This window comes from Aspergillus brunneoviolaceus, assembly GCF_003184695.1.
Source record: "Aspergillus brunneoviolaceus CBS 621.78 unplaced genomic scaffold BO95scaffold_4, whole genome shotgun sequence".
Classification (NCBI taxonomy): Eukaryota; Fungi; Ascomycota; class Eurotiomycetes; order Eurotiales; family Aspergillaceae; genus Aspergillus; species Aspergillus brunneoviolaceus.
Window position 1 is genome coordinate 699,286 of NW_020290734.1, and position 15,880 is coordinate 715,165.

General features: G+C 54.9%; 6 protein-coding genes across 6 annotated transcripts; 5 read left to right on the forward strand and 1 right to left on the reverse strand.

Annotated features, from left to right (window-relative positions):
* The first annotated feature begins 1,443 nt into the window (after positions 1-1,443).
* On the forward strand, positions 1,444-3,908 carry BO95DRAFT_379857 (electron-transferring-flavoprotein dehydrogenase). Its single transcript, XM_025583328.1, has 3 exons — positions 1,444-2,026; positions 2,125-3,643; positions 3,697-3,908. Exons 1-3 carry the CDS (start codon positions 1,729-1,731, stop codon positions 3,794-3,796), a joined length of 1,917 nt encoding a protein of 638 aa, XP_025447233.1. The 5' UTR covers positions 1,444-1,728; the 3' UTR covers positions 3,797-3,908.
* A 1,750-nt stretch (positions 3,909-5,658) lies between these two features.
* Positions 5,659-7,634, forward strand: BO95DRAFT_352107 (putative pre-RNA splicing factor Srp2; the record flags this gene model as incomplete). The annotated part of the gene is made up of 6 exons (XM_025582116.1): positions 5,659-5,710; positions 6,106-6,234; positions 6,371-6,531; positions 6,959-7,032; positions 7,095-7,191; positions 7,245-7,634. 6 exons carry the CDS (start codon positions 5,659-5,661, stop codon positions 7,632-7,634), a joined length of 903 nt encoding a protein of 300 aa, XP_025447234.1.
* A 694-nt stretch (positions 7,635-8,328) lies between these two features.
* BO95DRAFT_438476 (dihydroneopterin aldolase) lies at positions 8,329-9,888 on the forward strand. Its single transcript, XM_025585526.1, has 3 exons — positions 8,329-8,398; positions 8,480-9,516; positions 9,585-9,888. The coding sequence occupies exons 2-3, from the start codon at positions 8,623-8,625 to the stop codon at positions 9,759-9,761; spliced, it is 1,071 nt and encodes a 356-aa protein (XP_025447235.1). The 5' UTR covers positions 8,329-8,398; positions 8,480-8,622; the 3' UTR covers positions 9,762-9,888.
* Positions 9,889-10,154: 266 nt separating this feature from the next.
* BO95DRAFT_160135 (uncharacterized protein) lies at positions 10,155-10,729 on the forward strand. Its single transcript, XM_025580727.1, has 2 exons — positions 10,155-10,593; positions 10,727-10,729. The coding sequence occupies exon 1, from the start codon at positions 10,256-10,258 to the stop codon at positions 10,481-10,483; it is 228 nt and encodes a 75-aa protein (XP_025447236.1). The 5' UTR covers positions 10,155-10,255; the 3' UTR covers positions 10,484-10,593; positions 10,727-10,729.
* On the forward strand, positions 10,601-12,738 carry BO95DRAFT_160132 (AGC family serine/threonine-protein kinase). Its single transcript, XM_025580726.1, has 2 exons — position 10,601; positions 10,727-12,738. Exon 2 carries the CDS (start codon positions 10,842-10,844, stop codon positions 12,594-12,596), a length of 1,755 nt encoding a protein of 584 aa, XP_025447237.1. The 5' UTR covers position 10,601; positions 10,727-10,841; the 3' UTR covers positions 12,597-12,738.
* A 675-nt stretch (positions 12,739-13,413) lies between these two features.
* Positions 13,414-15,465, reverse strand: BO95DRAFT_470362 (putative O-methyltransferase). The gene is made up of 2 exons (XM_025589516.1): positions 14,832-15,465; positions 13,414-14,758 (listed from the first exon to the last, which is right to left on the reverse strand). The coding sequence occupies exons 1-2, from the start codon at positions 14,997-14,999 to the stop codon at positions 13,694-13,696; spliced, it is 1,233 nt and encodes a 410-aa protein (XP_025447238.1). The 5' UTR covers positions 15,000-15,465; the 3' UTR covers positions 13,414-13,693.
* Between the last annotated feature and the right edge of the window lie 415 nt (positions 15,466-15,880).

Genomic DNA, 15,880 nt, shown 5'->3' on the forward strand with positions numbered 1-15,880 from the left:
GCTGGGCCGACCGCGACAAAAAAAAAATTGGGAAGGGTTTCAAGCCGGTCGCGTCATGGGGTCGGTGGACTGGACGCGTCCTCCCTTTTCATTTGGCGTTGCCTGCCGCCTCCAACAAGCCTCAAGGGCAAGGCTCCAGCCGATGGTACTTTCTTGCTCCTATGAGCAGTAGGTACTCCGTACGGTACTCCGTACTTCCAAGTTCAATCCCTGCTTGACCTTCTTATTCTACCCCGGATCTTAGACCACCAAACTGTGATCCACCAGCTCGATCGGTATTCGGTCAACTTGCAGCCTTGATGCACTGGTCACTTTGGGCTGGGAAACCTTCATTTATGTATCGATCTTGATCTCAGACATGACCAGTATCAGCACTGAACCAGCCCTCAAGCTTATCGCTCAACCCTCCTGACTGGCTATGCTGCATGCCTTCCGTCTCTGCGCCGGTTTACGTAATCCGGCCAAGTGTCCTTTTCCAAGCCTCTATCGCAAAGAATAGTAGACAGTACAGAGGAGGTTTTTATCATTACTCGACTGTTGCCACCAGGATTCAATACTCGGTACACGGCATTAGATGAAGAGGACGAAGTACGATACTTCGTACTATGTATAGTAATCCGTGGATGCGGAGACGAATATTGTACATGCATGTATAGTGCATGGACCACATGACTAGAGACGCGTTGTGCCACATCGTTGTGCATTCAAATGCTTATTTACTGTGTATTTATTCGGTGGGTTTTCAGTTGTTGCTGCATCGCCACACTCACAGAGTGTCAAGATCTTTGTCAGCCGGTGTTCATCACATGGGTGTCAGAGTACGGAGTATACTGAGTAGTATAAGGCCGGGCAGGCAACCGGAAATCGTCGATGACATCTCGATCGCGTGTCGTCATCGGGGCTTGGTTATCTTCTCGGTATCTCTGGGATTAATTTGAATCTGCTCGACTCTTGGTTGCCTTCATGTGATATTTGAAGGCCAGGTCTGACTAAGTACCTGCCACAAACTGCACCTGGTTGCCACGGCTATCTCCGGCAAGGTGACATTTGGACCAACTGGAAGTGTCATGGACCCATTACTCAAGATCGGCGACGCGAACCATTCGATCATCACGACGTATGTGCAAAAAGCAGCTTCGATGTCGGTCAGAGACTCAGGGTCCATCGGATGGCAAGACACCGAGTACCTATTGTACCGACAGCACTAACTGCAGCCTGGAGTGACTGTTGTTGCCCTTGCGCATGTCCCGACGGGATTCACGGCTGTATGAGCGGAAGTACCGTGGTTTTACCTAGTAGGATACCTAGTAGGACACCTAGTAGTATTGAGGGCGAGTTGATTCACATTATCCGCCTTTCCATTGGCCGCCGTTACCTCGGGCCGACCACCAAAATTTCAATCCACCTCATCTTTTCCCCCCCTCTCCTTCATCCTCTTAGTCACACTCCTCCCTCCATTGGATCAGTGCTTCAATCTGGCCGGTCGGAGAAGTGACTCCTCTGATTCTAGTAGTTTGTTACTGCTACTACTGCGATTTCACAGGGCTATAATACTCTTGTTGACGATACTCCCTCTACCTTCTACTGTCGCGATCTATTCGCCGTCTATGATGCATTTGTTCTCAGTATAGGATTCGCAACTTCCAGCCCTACTGTGACCTTCGTCCCCACTCCTATCTCCTTCCCCTTCAGTCTTAATCACATCTTCTTCGCCTACTCGCCTAAACAATGGCCTCCAAAGGCGCGGTTCTGCCGTTGTTGAGGCGCGAGTTGCGACCCTCTTCCCTGCGCCTCCCCAAGGCTTCCGCCTCGTTGTCGTCACTCGCAACCTCTGCACGGCCCTCAAACCGCTCCTTGCCAGCCTCCTACCGTAAAGCCATTCGACCACGGTCGCTGTTCACTCCCATTCAGACACGCGCATTTTCACAATCGGTAACGCGAAGATTAACCGATGCCGATGGCAATTTCGATCCCCGTCAGCTGGACAGAGAATCGGATGAGGTGGATGTTTGTATTGTCGGTGGCGGTAGGGACTCCGCATAGACTCGGTCGCGCGAGGGGGGTGCATCGCGCAAGTGGAAGAATGTAAAGTGACTGACCGTTATTGTTTGCCGCTTGAAATAGGTCCCGCTGGTCTCGCCGCAGCTATTCGATTGAAACAATTAGCCAATGAAGCCGGCAACGAGGAATTCCGCGTCATTCTGTTGGAAAAGGCCGGCGAACTTGGCGCCCACGTCCTGTCCGGCAACGTACTCGAGCCAACGGCGTTGAACGAACTCCTGCCCGACTGGCTTGCGGAGGACAACCCATCCCGCTTCGAGGGAGCGACCCCTGCGAAGGCGGATAAGATGCGCTTCCTGACCCAGAACTCGTCCTTCCCGATCCCCGCGCCACCACAGATGAACAACCACGGCAACTACATCATCAGTTTGAACGAGCTCACCAAGTGGCTAGGAGAGCGGGCGGAGGAACTTGGTGTCGAGATTTATCCCGGATTCGCAGCCAGTGAGGTGGTTTACAAGTCGGATGGCTCCGTTCTTGGTGTCGCAACCAACGATCTTGGCATCGGTCGCGACGGCAAAGCGAAGGATAGTTTCGAGCGGGGTATGGAGTTCCATGCGCGGGTCACCTTGCTGGCCGAGGGCTGTCATGGAAGCTTGACCAAGCAAGTGGCTAAGAAGTTCGACCTTCGCCGCGATAGCCAACCGCAGACCTATGGTATCGGTCTTAAGGAGATTTGGGAGATCCAGCCCGAGAAGTTCAAGTCGGGTGAAATCACGCATTCCATGGGATATCCTCTTCCGTCGGATACCTACGGTGGAGCCTGGATGTACCACTTCGGCGACAACATGGTCAGCATTGGCTTGGTCGTGGGCCTGGATTACCCGAATCCCTGGTTGTCGCCCTACGGTGAGTTTCAGAAACTCAAGCACCACCCTCTCTTCAAGGAAGTCTTGGAGGGTGGCAAGTGCATCTCGTATGGTGCAAGAGCCCTCAACGAGGGTGGCTTCCAGTCCATCCCGAAGTGCGCTTTCCCCGGTGGCGCCTTGATTGGCGACAGCGCCGGATTCCTGAACGTTCCCAAGATCAAGGGAACCCATACCGCGATGAAGTCTGCCATGTTGGCTGCCGAATCCACCTTTGCAGCTCTGCAGGGTAACCCTGACGGAAGTGTATTCCTCTTCGACTATGAGGAGGCCTTGCGCAAATCGTCGATCTGGAAGGAGCTGTACGAGGTACGCAACATGCGGCCCTCTTTCAGCACGCCCCTTGGTCTCTATGGTGGTATCCTGTACTCTGGCCTCGAGGCGTACATTCTCAAGGGACGGACTCCCTGGACGCTCAAGCACCACACTACCGACGCCGCGGCCACGAAGCTGGCCTCCCAGTGCAACAAGATTGAGTACCCCAAGCCGGACGGCGTGATCAGCTTCGATATTCTCACCAGCGTCAGCCGGACCGGAACCAACCACGAGGAAGACCAGCCCGTCCACTTGCAAGTGGAGGACTGGGACAAGCATACGGATGTTGCCTGGCCCAAGTACCAGGGTGTCGAGAACCGGTTCTGCCCGGCCGGTGTATATGAGTATGTGGAGGACTCCAGCAAGCAGCATGGTGTTCGCTTCCAGATCAATGCTCAGAAGTAAGCTCTTCCATCATATTTCCCCTTATTGACAGAATATTAACCATACACAGCTGCATCCATTGCAAGACTTGCGATATCAAGGTACCCACTCAGGATATCAACTGGCAGACACCTCAGGGTGGCGAGGGACCGAAGTATTTTATGACCTGATTAGGCATGTCCAATGTACTGTAGCAAAAGCAGCGGGATTGATCATATGATATGGAACCATGTACATACGGCTTTCGGCGTCAAGACTCGGTGGATTCGCCTCATTCCTAAGCATTAATTCAGAGAAGTACTCGTATTTGACAGTCTCTATTATTGCTACCGTACCTCCAGCCATGGGGCAAAGTGCCAAGACACTAGTCCCTGTATGGCCTAGCTGGAATTTTGCGCGGATCATCCGCTTTGCCAGCCGCGGTTCAGCTAGGTTGATCTGTAGATTGCATGTTGTTTGCTTGAGGTGTTATACATCACAAATGAATCATTTGGGGAATGGAGGAATGCATTCCGCAAAGGGTTTGTGCTCAAGATCTGCAGACACTGCCGACACGAAGGGCTATGCTCGCTGCTTGTTGATTCATCCAAAGCTTATAGTTCGGGACTACGGAGACGAGGCAGCGTGGCTGAAGAATCTATATCATTACTGTTGCAATACTATGCGTACAGCATATCCAACAAGTTTCGCTTAGCAGCAGACTCGGTAGCTCATTGAGCCTTCAACTTTCCTGGAAGCTTGGTCAACAGGGTCATGGACCCCCTACTTCATTGTCCTCCGTTGTGTTATACCGTTGAAGCATCATCGCATAGATCGAAATGAATCGAATTTGCTCACCATAAAGGTACCGGTACATATATCTGCAGGTGTATCTATCACTAGCTTTTTCTGGGGCTCCATAGCAGCACTATAGATGAGGCTACACGGCAATAAATGTGTTCTTGGTATAATGTGGGGGGGAGCCTCGAAGGTGGCACATTGAGCCAGAGTCACGGGAATATATACATCTGCATCTTGCATTCAAGCCAAGAACACGGTTAACTATGGAAGATATACGGCGAGCTCAGCATTCCTATAAAAGTCCTCTGGCACCCTTTTGCTCTACCTCAACCGGCATCGTCCATTTATTCCCCTTCCACTAGCTATCATAACATCCTCTCCGAAGGCAAAAGTCAGGAACTGGACAAGGCGGGGCCACGTGGAACCGCAGAGTGAGGCGATCCGGGAAGGTCGTCCGCCATTGGATGCCCTCCACCGCCAGTGGTCCGAAACAATTGCCCTGGCGGTCAAGCTCGCAGTCGCAGTCCTAGTCCCGCCCGCAACTCTGCTCTGCTCTGCTTTGCTCTGCCGCCGCCGCCGCCTCTTTGCTTTCTCCTCTTTTCGCGCCGTGACGATCGCTCGCTCGCTCACTCGATTCCTTTCCTGTTCTTCTCTTCTCCTCTTTCTCTTCTTCTTTCTCTCTTGTCTTTTCTTTCCATTAACTCTTCCTTATCCTCTCTTCTAGCTTCTCGAACCTTTGTCACCTGTCACCGTCCTTCCTTCCTCCGTACCCCCCTATCCATTCATCTATCAGATTATCCCGACATAATAAACAGTCTGACAAACAATTTACCTCGACTAACCCCTCCGCCCCCCTCCTCTCCTTTTCCCTCGACTGCGATAACTCGCCAACGATAGCCAAACACACGCACGCACGCACGCACGCACGCACACCACTCTCAGCTCCAAGCTGGTGGTGTCTCTTTATTTACCTATCACCAGGTCTACTAAAATCATCCGGAATCTCTCGACTGTCTGTTCCCCGGCTCCCGGACTGCCAGGAAAACCGAACTATCTCGAGCTACCGTTTCTGTCGCAACTAAGCTACCTGGAGTACACACCGTTGGAGAGAATAATAACCAGGCCATCATCCTCATCTGTGGCTTATTCCCCCAGATCACCAACTGGAAGAACTTCCGAGGCCACACGTTAATCTCCCCTTGCCGATTGGATTATCCCGCGACTTGCTTTGTTTGCTTTCCGAGTTCCAGCCATGACTGAAGTCTCGTCCACCCGACTTTATCTCGGGAACCTTCCCCGCAATGGTATGCAGCCATCTATCCGTTCTTCAAGGTCTCCTTTCCATCCGATATGGATTTCTTCCTTCCAAATCTGTTCCAGCCCACCTGCGCCACAGTAACAGGATGTCCACTGGATTGCCATGTGTTCTGGATGGATGTCTTTCCAGTCCCTCAAGTGACGTTGGTTCAGTGGGCCATTGCATCTCTTTCCTGCTTTCAGATCCTACCTGTTGGGGTTGTTAGCCAGGAACCAGACCTGCGCGCGCTCCTCCCCACTCTGCGCAGGGTTCCCTCGAACCCGGACACTGCAGGGGAGGATTCTCAATTTACTTTTCTTGGACCCATTTACGTGTTTTGTTTTCCGCAATGAGCTGACCTTTGAATGCGGCGCCCTTGTGGGCGTCGCAGTCCTAATTCAGTAACTAAGCAGGATATCGAGGAGCATTTCAGCACCCATGGTTCCGGAAAGATCACAGAGATCAAATTGATGAATGGCTTCGGCTTCATCGAGTACGAAGACGCGATGGATGCTCGAGATGTTGTTCCCGGTGAGCCCTCACTTCCCTGTCCAGCGTAAGCCACGTCACTTGCCATTGACTAACAATTATTCTTCTTTTAGCTTTTCGTACGTGATACTGTCAGATCCCTCTCCAGGGCTATCAATTGACGCTTGCAAACCCACAGATGGCAGCGATTTCAAGGGCGAGCGACTCACCGTGCAATTTGCCCGTGGCCCGCGCCGCAAGGAAAACTTCCCTGGCCCGATGGACCGCCCCAACATGCCTCGCCCCCGCCGCACGATCTTTCGCATGTTACTTTCTGGACTCCCGGAAACAAGTTGGCAGGTTAGCAGCCCAAGTCCCCTTTCCCTAGGAATAAACGGACGCCTTGAAGCCCGGCTCATCAGCGTTTCTTGACATCTCTACCTATTTCTTTTTGCCTTTTACCTATTACCTACACATTTTGTCTGCATATTCCGAGCCTGCCCCGGTTTTGGATATGTGCCGACTGCGAGCGATATTTTGGGAGCTACACACATTACTCGAGGAGCAACCTAGGCTCTCCAACGAGCTAGGTTGAAGACTGGACGACCTCAACCTGGAAGGAGAACTTTATGCCCCTTTTGGACTACCCTGCCTTGGATCTTGATCTTTGGTCTTTCTTTTGAGACCCTTTGCGACTGGCGCCTCATCGTTCTGCTCTCAACCACATGGACCTACCGGATATCAGGCTTGCTTCACCGGGAAATGAACTCACCAATTCGTACTCTAGGATCTGAAAGACTTTGCCCGCCAGTCCGGCCTTGATGTGGTATACTCCGAGACCGGCCGTGAGCTTGGCAGAGGGTGCGTCGCATTCTCTTTCCCCTGGACGCCCCGTTGGATTACCGTTAACACTATGAACAAAGGTTCGTTGAGTTTGAGACCGCCAACGACTTGAAAACTGCCGTCGAGAAGCTCGACCAGCGCGAGTTCAAGGGATCTCGTGTGACATGTATCGCCGATGTAAGGACTCTTGACAGATCCACATCCAGTTCACATTATTCATTTCTCCTCAGATCCAAAGCTTTCCCCCGGAAGATCGTTCTTTCCGTGACCCCTACCGGTCGCGATCCCCTCGTCGGAGCTTTCCCCCAATGGAGGAATACGACCGCCGATTTCCTGCACCCCGTGGCTACAGTCCGCGGGCTCATTACCGGGAACGATCTCCTATCCCCATGCGGCGGGAATACTATGAACGGGATGGGTACGGACGCCGGACGCCACCTCGCCCGCGGATTGAAGACTACCCTCCTCCGCGTCGACCCTATGAGGATCCGTATGATGTTCGTCCGCCACCTCCACCCCGGCACTACGATGACCCCTACATGCAAGCCAGAGCCTACCCCCGTCCCCGGAGTCCTCCACGGGGTGAGTACATGCCGTACGAACGCCGCGGCTACTGGTAGGGGCTCGCTTGCTGTCATTTGATTGTGTTTCACTAAGTGCATGGCGGATACCCACTGTGCTTTCTGATTGACCTGTTTTGCTCTGCTTGAACTGCTTTCCTTTGCGCTATTTTTCTCTCTGATCTACAAAATAATCCGACTTCGGTCATCTGCACTTCTACTCCTGGACCGGATACGGCTGAAAATACCATGCGGATGTGTGTACACCGCAGACGAAAGGCGGCGAAGAAAGAAGAAAATAACGAACGAAGAGACGAAGGCGCTTCTGACCATTAACGGACGTGGTATGATGACCCAATGATTCGGCGATCTATGCTCTGGGCTGGTCTCTCGAGTTCCGCGCGCGACTTGGTCTCTTGGTCGACCTCAGCGCAGCCAAGGGATGTAGCAGCACGCGACCCTGGATGGCCTTCAACCCTTTGCGACGTAATATCTAACGATGTGAATTTCACTTCTCCTCCATGGGTTCATGGGCAAATGTATGTGTATATTGGATCTACTGAATAATAACACTGTTTGAAAAGGGAAAGGGAAGTGGTTGCCAGAGTGGCTAGTAAACAATGGAAGCGAGCTTAGGAGTAGGAGTAGGAGGGGAGAAGACGTGCGAGGCAGCAAGGCAGCAAGGCAACAAAGCAAGTTCCCCGCGCTAAGACGGAGGCGCCCCCACCACTTTATTTTGCCAATGACTCGACTACTGGTTTCTCCCCCCGCGCCTGTCGCATTGACACGAGAGCTAGACAGGGTCTTCTCTGAATTAACAATAGGTGCGAGACAATTCTATTGAAATCACCTTTCCTCGAGTGTTTGAATTCACTTTGACGTCTTGTGGGCTGACGTCACGGCAGGGCCTCGAATTTCGGTAGCTTCAGCATCTTCCCGACGGTCACCCGCTGCGAGCTAGCTTCCCTCTCAGCTCGCAACGTCTCTTTCTCACACTCGCTCCCACCTCATCCATCCTTTGATCTCTGCACAACTATCAGCTAGCATCATGGCTAACCAACGCGTAAACGTCCATATCCCACCCCGTCCGCCGGTCCTCGACAGCGTGCGGCTCCAGAACATCCAGCTGACGCTTCCTGCGGCCCCGGACCCATGGCACCGTCCCAGCAAGCCGCAGCCCTGCTCCGCATCGCTGAACCTATCCTATTCCTCCGCGGTCGCCGCCGCCATCGCCGACGATGTCTCTCTATCACTGGACTACGGAAAGCTCTATCGCCGCCTGGAGGAGGATATCCGTAACATCGGCAAGTCGGGCGATGCATCGGCGCAGCAGCTGGTCAGCATCGACGGCAGCCGACGGGATGAGATGCTGGGGGCTGCGCTCGGGGAGGACGTGCGGCTGACTGCGGGGATCGTCGCGAACTGCGGGCTGGGCCTCCTCGACGAGACCGCCGCCGGCGTTCGGCGGATGTCCCATGTGCACCAGCACCACGACACCCGGCGCCGGAGCAGTGCGTCGGCGGGCTCCCAGGCGCAGGCCCAGGCGGCCATCTTCGGCAACCCGTCGGCTGCCATCGCCGCCGCCCCGCCGCCCATCGACGCGGTGTTCGGACAGTGCGAGGTCTCGTTGCAATTGCCCAAGGCGCTGCTCCGCGCGGAGGAAGGACTCAAATACCGCAGTGTGACCGTCTGGGGCTACCGGCAGCGGAACGGGGCGGCTGCGGTGGACAACCTGGCGGAGGCCGAGCGGTGCCCGGTGGTGCTGGAGGAGGAGTTCCGGATCGATGGCATACGGTGCTACTGTATCCTGGGGGTCAACTCCCACGAGCGAGTTGAGAAGCAGGCGGTCATCGTCTCGTTGGAGTTCAAGGGCCCCGGTCAACTGCCCTGGGGGTCCACGGTGATCAATACCTATCAGGCCATGACGCGGGCTGTGGCAGAGGTAAGCAGAGCTCATTGCTGCGGTGTGTCTTTTCTGAATGAACATTTGCTAATGTCGGGGTGGGTTAGCGGGTCGAAGCTACGAGTTTCCAGACTGTCGAGGCGCTGGCCACTTTCGTGGCGCGCATTGTGACGATGGAGTTTGGTAATGAGCGAGTGACGGTGCTGGTCCAAAAGCCCAGCGCGTTGTCCTTTGTAGAACGATCTGGGGTTCAAATTACTCGGTCGCAATCATTTTTTGAGTAGGAAGGATGTATTGTACCTTTGTACCTCATGTTAGGATTTCATTGGATATGGAATTGTGCTTTTGGTTACAGATGGGCCATAGGTATGATAGGTAACCTACTTTTGGGTTTGTATGCGACATACCTACATGCCGTGTCATTCGGAGGGATGCCTGAGTGAAATTACCTGAATAGGCAAGAGGGAGGCCTGAAAACCGAGACCAATGACGGCAACACGTGACGCAGCCCTGGCTCGAAGTAGACTAGCGTCGCTTAGCACCCGGCGGCTGATGATTGGCTCAGCGGGCATCATCGGCCTTGGTTGTTTCGCAGTGTCAGCTTTCCTTCTAAGCCTGATTTCCCTTTCCCTCCTTTAAATCTCCCCCCCTCTTTAAGGGAATCTGGAATTTTATTTGATCCCCACAACCTACAAAACACATCCGTTGTGTGTTATTTCACTTTTCATCTCTTACTCAACTCACTTGCCTCGTTGGCTACCTAGCCTGCTGTATCTCTATGTGCCTGTCTGCGCCATCCACGCTTTTGTCGTCCGCTCATCTCCGCTGCTCCGCCGCTGGCTGCCCTACCGATTCCCCCGCTTTCCCCGATTTCTCCCCCTCGACGGTGTCTACGGTGTCGCGATATCACTCCACTCTGGCTGGCACCCAGGCCGTGTCATCCACTCGTTCGCCCGATTTCACTGCTGGCGAGGTGACTTGGCTAAGGGTCCAGGGTCCGTCCTGAATAAGGGCGGACGGTAATTTGGTGCTAGTTTCGAGGGGCTCCTGCCAAGCCACCTACTCCTTCACAAGAGTTGCGCGCGCGGTGTTCTTTGAATCCTCGATCTACAATTGGTGTGTGGGTGAGTTTACAATTTGATCCCCTTGCGTCTCCTGCAAAAACCGGTTTTGACTTAACCCCGCGTATGCGTGTTCGTGTATGTGCATCTAACTTATGCCTGATGGATGCTAACCATTTTTGGTTCAGATCACTACTAGGTTGCCGCTTGGACGAGCGTACTTTCAAATTGTCGATGCATGAGTGCATGTGATCGGTCTCCTCTTGCGAAATTGTACCTCGCCCTTTTTTGGTGGGAGAAAAAATGGATTTTTCGGCGACCATGACACCGGATGACCTTTCGGTCGCGGATGTTTTCAGCCCGCAGGCCGACATGTCGCACTCTCGTGCGGACAGTACCATGAACGATGGCCAAAAAACCGGCTTCCGGATCAGTGCCCGTAGTCCTGAGCGGAAGGTCGCAATGATGCCTCCCGCGGCGGTCAATGGCACCAAACCCTTCCCTGCCCCGGATTTGAATGGGAATTTCTTGGCTGGGAAGGCGGACCGTCGCAAGAAGAAGAAAAAGCAGGCGGCCGCTGCTCACGCGGTGGCTCCAGCCATCTCGACCGTGCGCGGATTCACCCCTCGCGGCTCGGGCGATGAGGACTCGGACCGCTCGGCCTGCAGTTCGCGCGCGCCGAGCTCCCGTCCCCGTCTTCGTGCGCCAACGGGGACCGGCCCCAGCAGCCCGTTGGTCCAACCTGCCACCGGTTGTGGAGTGAGCGCCCTGAAACTGCAGCTGGATTCTATGAGCCTGTCCGGCCAGGGGACCCGCTCGGAGACGCCTAGCAATGCCAGCGTCTGCTCGGACAGTGACCAGACGGAAGTCCTGACCAGCTACGAGGTGCCTCTGGAGCATGACTACGTCAGCGCCGATGCGGTAGCTGAGGAAAAGTCTCAGGAGGCGTCGAACGGGCGCGATGTGCGCACTCAGCAGCTGTGTCGCAAGATGGCGTCTGACGATTTCGAGCCGCTGCTCTGCTTGGGCAAGGGATCCTTCGGGACCGTGCTGCTGGTGCGCCACGTCCTGACGGGCAAGCTTTATGCACAAAAGCAGTTCCGTAAGGCGTCGATCACCGTGCACAAGAAGCTGGTGGAGCAGACCAAGACGGAGCGCATGATCCTGGAGAGCGTCAACCGCCACCCGTTCGTGGTCAAGCTGTTCTACGCGTTCCAGGACCACGAGAAGCTGTACCTGATCCTGGAGTATGCCGAAGGCGGCGAGCTATTCCACCACCTGGCCATGGAGCGCATGTTCGACGAAGACGCGGCCGCCTTCTACATGGCGGAGATGGTGCTGGCGCTGGAGCACCTGCACCAGACGGTCGGGGTGATCTACCGGGACCTCAAGCCGGAGAACTGCCTGCTCGACAAGGAAGGGCACTTGCTGCTGACGGATTTCGGGCTGAGCAAGATCGCCGTCAGCGATGACGACCGCTGCAACTCGTCGCTGGGGACCATCGAGTACATGGCCCCGGAGGTCATCCAGGGCAAACCTTACGGCAAGGCCTGCGACTGGTGGTCCCTCGGCGCCTTGGGTTATGATCTGCTCACGGGATCCCCGCCCTTCAAGGCGAACAACAACGCCAAGCTGCAGGAGAAGATCCTCAAGCAGAAACTGGCCCTGCCCTACTTCCTGGGTCCGGACGCCAAGGACCTACTGACGCGCCTCCTCCGCAAGGAACCCGCCAAGCGGCTGGGGTACCACATGCCCAAGGATCTGCAGACGATCAAGAGCCACCGCTTCTTCCGCAAGATCGACTGGAAGGCCCTGGAGCGGCGCGAGGTGACGCCGCCCATCGTGCCCGTGGTGACAGACCCGGCGCTGGCGGAGAACTTCTCGGTGGACTTCACGCAGCTGCCGCTCAGCCCGATTGTGCATGGGTTTGATGAACACTACAAGGCGTCTCAGGCGGCGGTGCCGCCGGTCTCGCTGGGGCTGGGGGAGAGTAATCCGTTCGGCGGGTTTAGTTTCGTGGCGCCGAGCAGTTTGCTAGACAAGGCGATTGGGGTGTGATCGGCGGATAGATAGTGTTTTTTTTCCCGCATGACTAGCAGATTGCATAGCTTTCATGATTGATATATGATTCAGTTCGAACAATAGCTCAATGAATCTACAGCAACGGTAGCAACCAAGCCGATGACCGACAAGTCTGACTTTCAAACCGCCCCTCTGAAGTGTTTTAAACGAACAGCTGTGCGTGCTCAAGCAGATACGTAGTTATGACTCCCGTGGCTTGAGTAGACTGTGTAGCCTGCAGTGACCTCTACATCGCCCACCAAACCATTATTCCTCCCCCCACTGGACGGCCCTTTTCAGCAACTTTGAAAGTAGTTTACCGAATCGACTACTACTATATCAGCTTGGCATTCCCTTTTGTCCAGCATCCAGCATCATGTGGAAATACAACCTCAACCTCAACCCCCGCATCAGCCCCTTTGAGTTCTGTGCATGTATCCAAATCGAATACCATGGCCGTTTTCCACTGACCCCCATGGTTCTTTATTTTTCAAGTTGGAGAGGAGGGTCTGAGGGAAGTTTGATATCGAATGCCGGGGACTAAAAGACACAGCATAGATTTCACGATTTGAACTGATTGGCTTGCAGCGGGTGTCGTGTCGTGTCGTGTCGTGTAGTATAGCATAACTCTGGACCATCGACCCCATTCCTCTATCCCATACTAGACAATGAGCAGTTTAACTCTACGAACCGGGGTTCTGGAAATATAAAGAGCTACTCCGCCAGCTTATTTAATCTGAACAATCTAGTCATAAGAGTAGAGAAGGAAAGGGAGGGAAGAGGATATAAATTTATCTTAAAGAAATAAAAGAATCTAGAATTTCGACCGGCCGGACTGTAGTTAGTTGCTGTGTACTTTACTGTAGTATACTGTGCTGATCGACGATCTCTCGTCTAGCTATCAAAATAGAAAGTCAAGAGAGGTTGGAATCGTGGAAACGAGGTTGTGGCTGGCTTACCTCTTTGCCGCTGCAATCGAATCACACAGCTCAGCTCAGCTAACTTCAACCCCCATGTCTGTCTGACTGACTGACCTCTGTGCCTGGCCCACAAAACCAAACACAACACGCTAAAAGCATCAACATCCTGAGAAATCAAGCCACCAACTCCGCCTCAATCAAACTCTCCGCCACCCCGGGGTAGGTGTAGATCTCCACGACGCGGAGCCCCGCCCGGAGCAGGATGGCGCGCCACTCGCGCTCGGTGCGCTCGCGCACGGCGAAGTGCGCCAGCATCATCAGATCCATGCTCGTGGCTGCGAGCGTCGGCCGCTCCTCGCTGACCACGATCTCGTTCAGCAGCACCCGCGAGTAGCCCCGGCGCAGCGCGGGCACCAGGTTTCGCAGGATCTGCACCCCGCGCTCGTCGTCCCAGTCGTGCAGGATCGAGTGCAGGAAGTAGGCGCGCGCCCCGGCGATGGGCTGCGGCGTGAAGAAGTCGTGGGCCTGCGCGGTGAAGGTGGGTTTCAGGCTGGTGGGGGTGGTGGCAGGAGCTAACGCGGCGATCACGGGCTCGCGGTCCTGCAGGATGACTCGCCCCGGGTGCGTCGGGTATTGCTGCGTGAAGATGGTTACGTCGTGGCCTCGGCCGCCCCCGACGTCGACGAGGAGAACGCCTTCGGTGTCGTCGGCGTCGTCGCTGCTGGGCTCGAAGCCGGCGATCAGGCGGTCGGCGACGGGGTAGAAGCCCGGGTCGCACCAGTTGGGCTTGCCGGCGCGGTAGGCGCTCATGAAGGAGTCGAAGTGCGGCAGGTTGGGCGGGTTGGCCACCAGCCAGTCGAAGAAGTGGAGCGGGGTGTGATGGGCGCGCTGGAAGGGCCCGTCCAGGCTCCCCACGGTCGGGGATCGGTAGTGGGTGCTCTGGAAGAAGGCGGGGAAGTTGTTGAAGGACGGGCGCGCCGTGTCGTAGCAGAAGGAGATGCTGTCTTGGTAGTTGTCCGCGGCGAGCTGGTCGCTCAGCGCCGTGCCGTGGAAGGCGCCGTGATGGAAGCTGATCAGGTACATCGCCACCAGGTGGCGCGTCAACCGCTGCAGGAGCACGACGTCGACGCCGGTCTTGTCGGCCAGCTCGGACGGGCTCAGGCCCGCCTCCCCTGCGTCGCGGAGTAGCTGGAATAGTTGGACGTCCACGGCGATGCGGATGATGGCGGACATGGCGGGCTGTCGTTGTCGCAGGCGTGTGAATTAGCAGGTGGGTACATCACTGGGAGTGATACTGGGATGATGCTCGTACCTCGGCCCAGAAGCTGCGTTGAATAAATTCACTGGGCATCTCCAGCGCGGCCACCAGCGCACGGCTGCGATCAATGAGGGCTTCTCGGGAGCCAGGCTCGGCCTGGTTATAGGCCTTGCCTGCTGCGGCCAAGTCTTCCAAGATAGTGGATACAGATGGATTCGTCATGATTTTGGTTGCAAGGTGAGAGTGGAATACAGAGAGAAACGCAGCGAGGGGCTCATGGGGGCGTCCAGGGCTTCATATATCTTTTCCTTTTCCAGTGAGGGGTAGCCGGAAGATAGACTGCTGCTGTAGTCAGTGCAAGCTAGTCACATTCTAGCCCATGGAGAAGTGGATGGAAACAGTCTGTCTGTATCTCAACACGTGTGTTTGCTCGAGACGAGGCTGGGTGGCTTTCGTCTTGTTCATGCAGTCGTCAATCCGTCTTCGACCCCAGTTTCTTCTGTGTTGGAGGGACTGAGTGGTTGGGGCAGATTTATGCAGTAAAGTCTTAGTCCTCGAAGGATGAGAGATCCCTGCAGTGTGCCGTCCCCGTGGTAGACAAGGATCCTGCTGCAGGTACTGTACGTAGTACGTACAGGACATAAGATAGGACAAACCCCGAGGTGCATGTGCGCACATGGAGCGAGACAAGGGTGTCTGCGTCTGCTAGAGACAGCTGGCCTCCTGGGACATGCTACTAAGACCATCTCCGTAGGAAGTCCGTCATGCCACTTTGTAGTAGCGAAGGCACCGCCGTCAAGCTAAGAGGGTTAACGCGTTGTTAGCGCTCCTTCGACGGCGAGCCACGCGGGGCTTGTCCCGCCCCGTTGCTGCCTCGAGATATTATTCTACCCACACTGAAGAGAGGATACTGCGAATTGCACACCATCTCGCGTTCTACATTGCCTCCATCAACAACGAACGGCCCAAGGTTGTATTCAAAATCAATGGTGGAGGAGTGAACAAGCTGGAAACGTCGGAGATATGAGATATGGAGACTCGTTCCCGCTCCACTTCCCGCCATCTCCGCGAAAACCCTAAAACACTGGCCGTGACATTTTGGC

Excerpts from the sequence above, each read along its gene's own strand:
- BO95DRAFT_379857 (XM_025583328.1), top strand. The coding sequence starts at position 1,729 with ATGGCCTCCAAAGGCGCGGTTCTGCCGTTGTTGAGGCGCGAGTTGCGA. Across the intron at positions 2,027-2,124 it reads TGTTTGTATTGTCGGTGGCG|GTCCCGCTGGTCTCGCCGCA; the intron begins GTAGGGACTCCG and ends CGCTTGAAATAG. Across the intron at positions 3,644-3,696 it reads TTCCAGATCAATGCTCAGAA|CTGCATCCATTGCAAGACTT; the intron begins GTAAGCTCTTCC and ends AACCATACACAG.
- BO95DRAFT_438476 (XM_025585526.1), top strand. The coding sequence starts at position 8,623 with ATGGCTAACCAACGCGTAAACGTCCATATCCCACCCCGTCCGCCGGTC. Across the intron at positions 9,517-9,584 it reads TGACGCGGGCTGTGGCAGAG|CGGGTCGAAGCTACGAGTTT; the intron begins GTAAGCAGAGCT and ends GGGGTGGGTTAG.
- BO95DRAFT_160135 (XM_025580727.1), top strand. The coding sequence starts at position 10,256 with ATGTGCCTGTCTGCGCCATCCACGCTTTTGTCGTCCGCTCATCTCCGC.
- BO95DRAFT_160132 (XM_025580726.1), top strand. The coding sequence starts at position 10,842 with ATGGATTTTTCGGCGACCATGACACCGGATGACCTTTCGGTCGCGGAT.
- BO95DRAFT_470362 (XM_025589516.1), bottom strand. The coding sequence starts at position 14,999 with ATGACGAATCCATCTGTATCCACTATCTTGGAAGACTTGGCCGCAGCA. Across the intron at positions 14,759-14,831 it reads AACGCAGCTTCTGGGCCGAG|CCCGCCATGTCCGCCATCAT; the intron begins GTACGAGCATCA and ends CGACAACGACAG.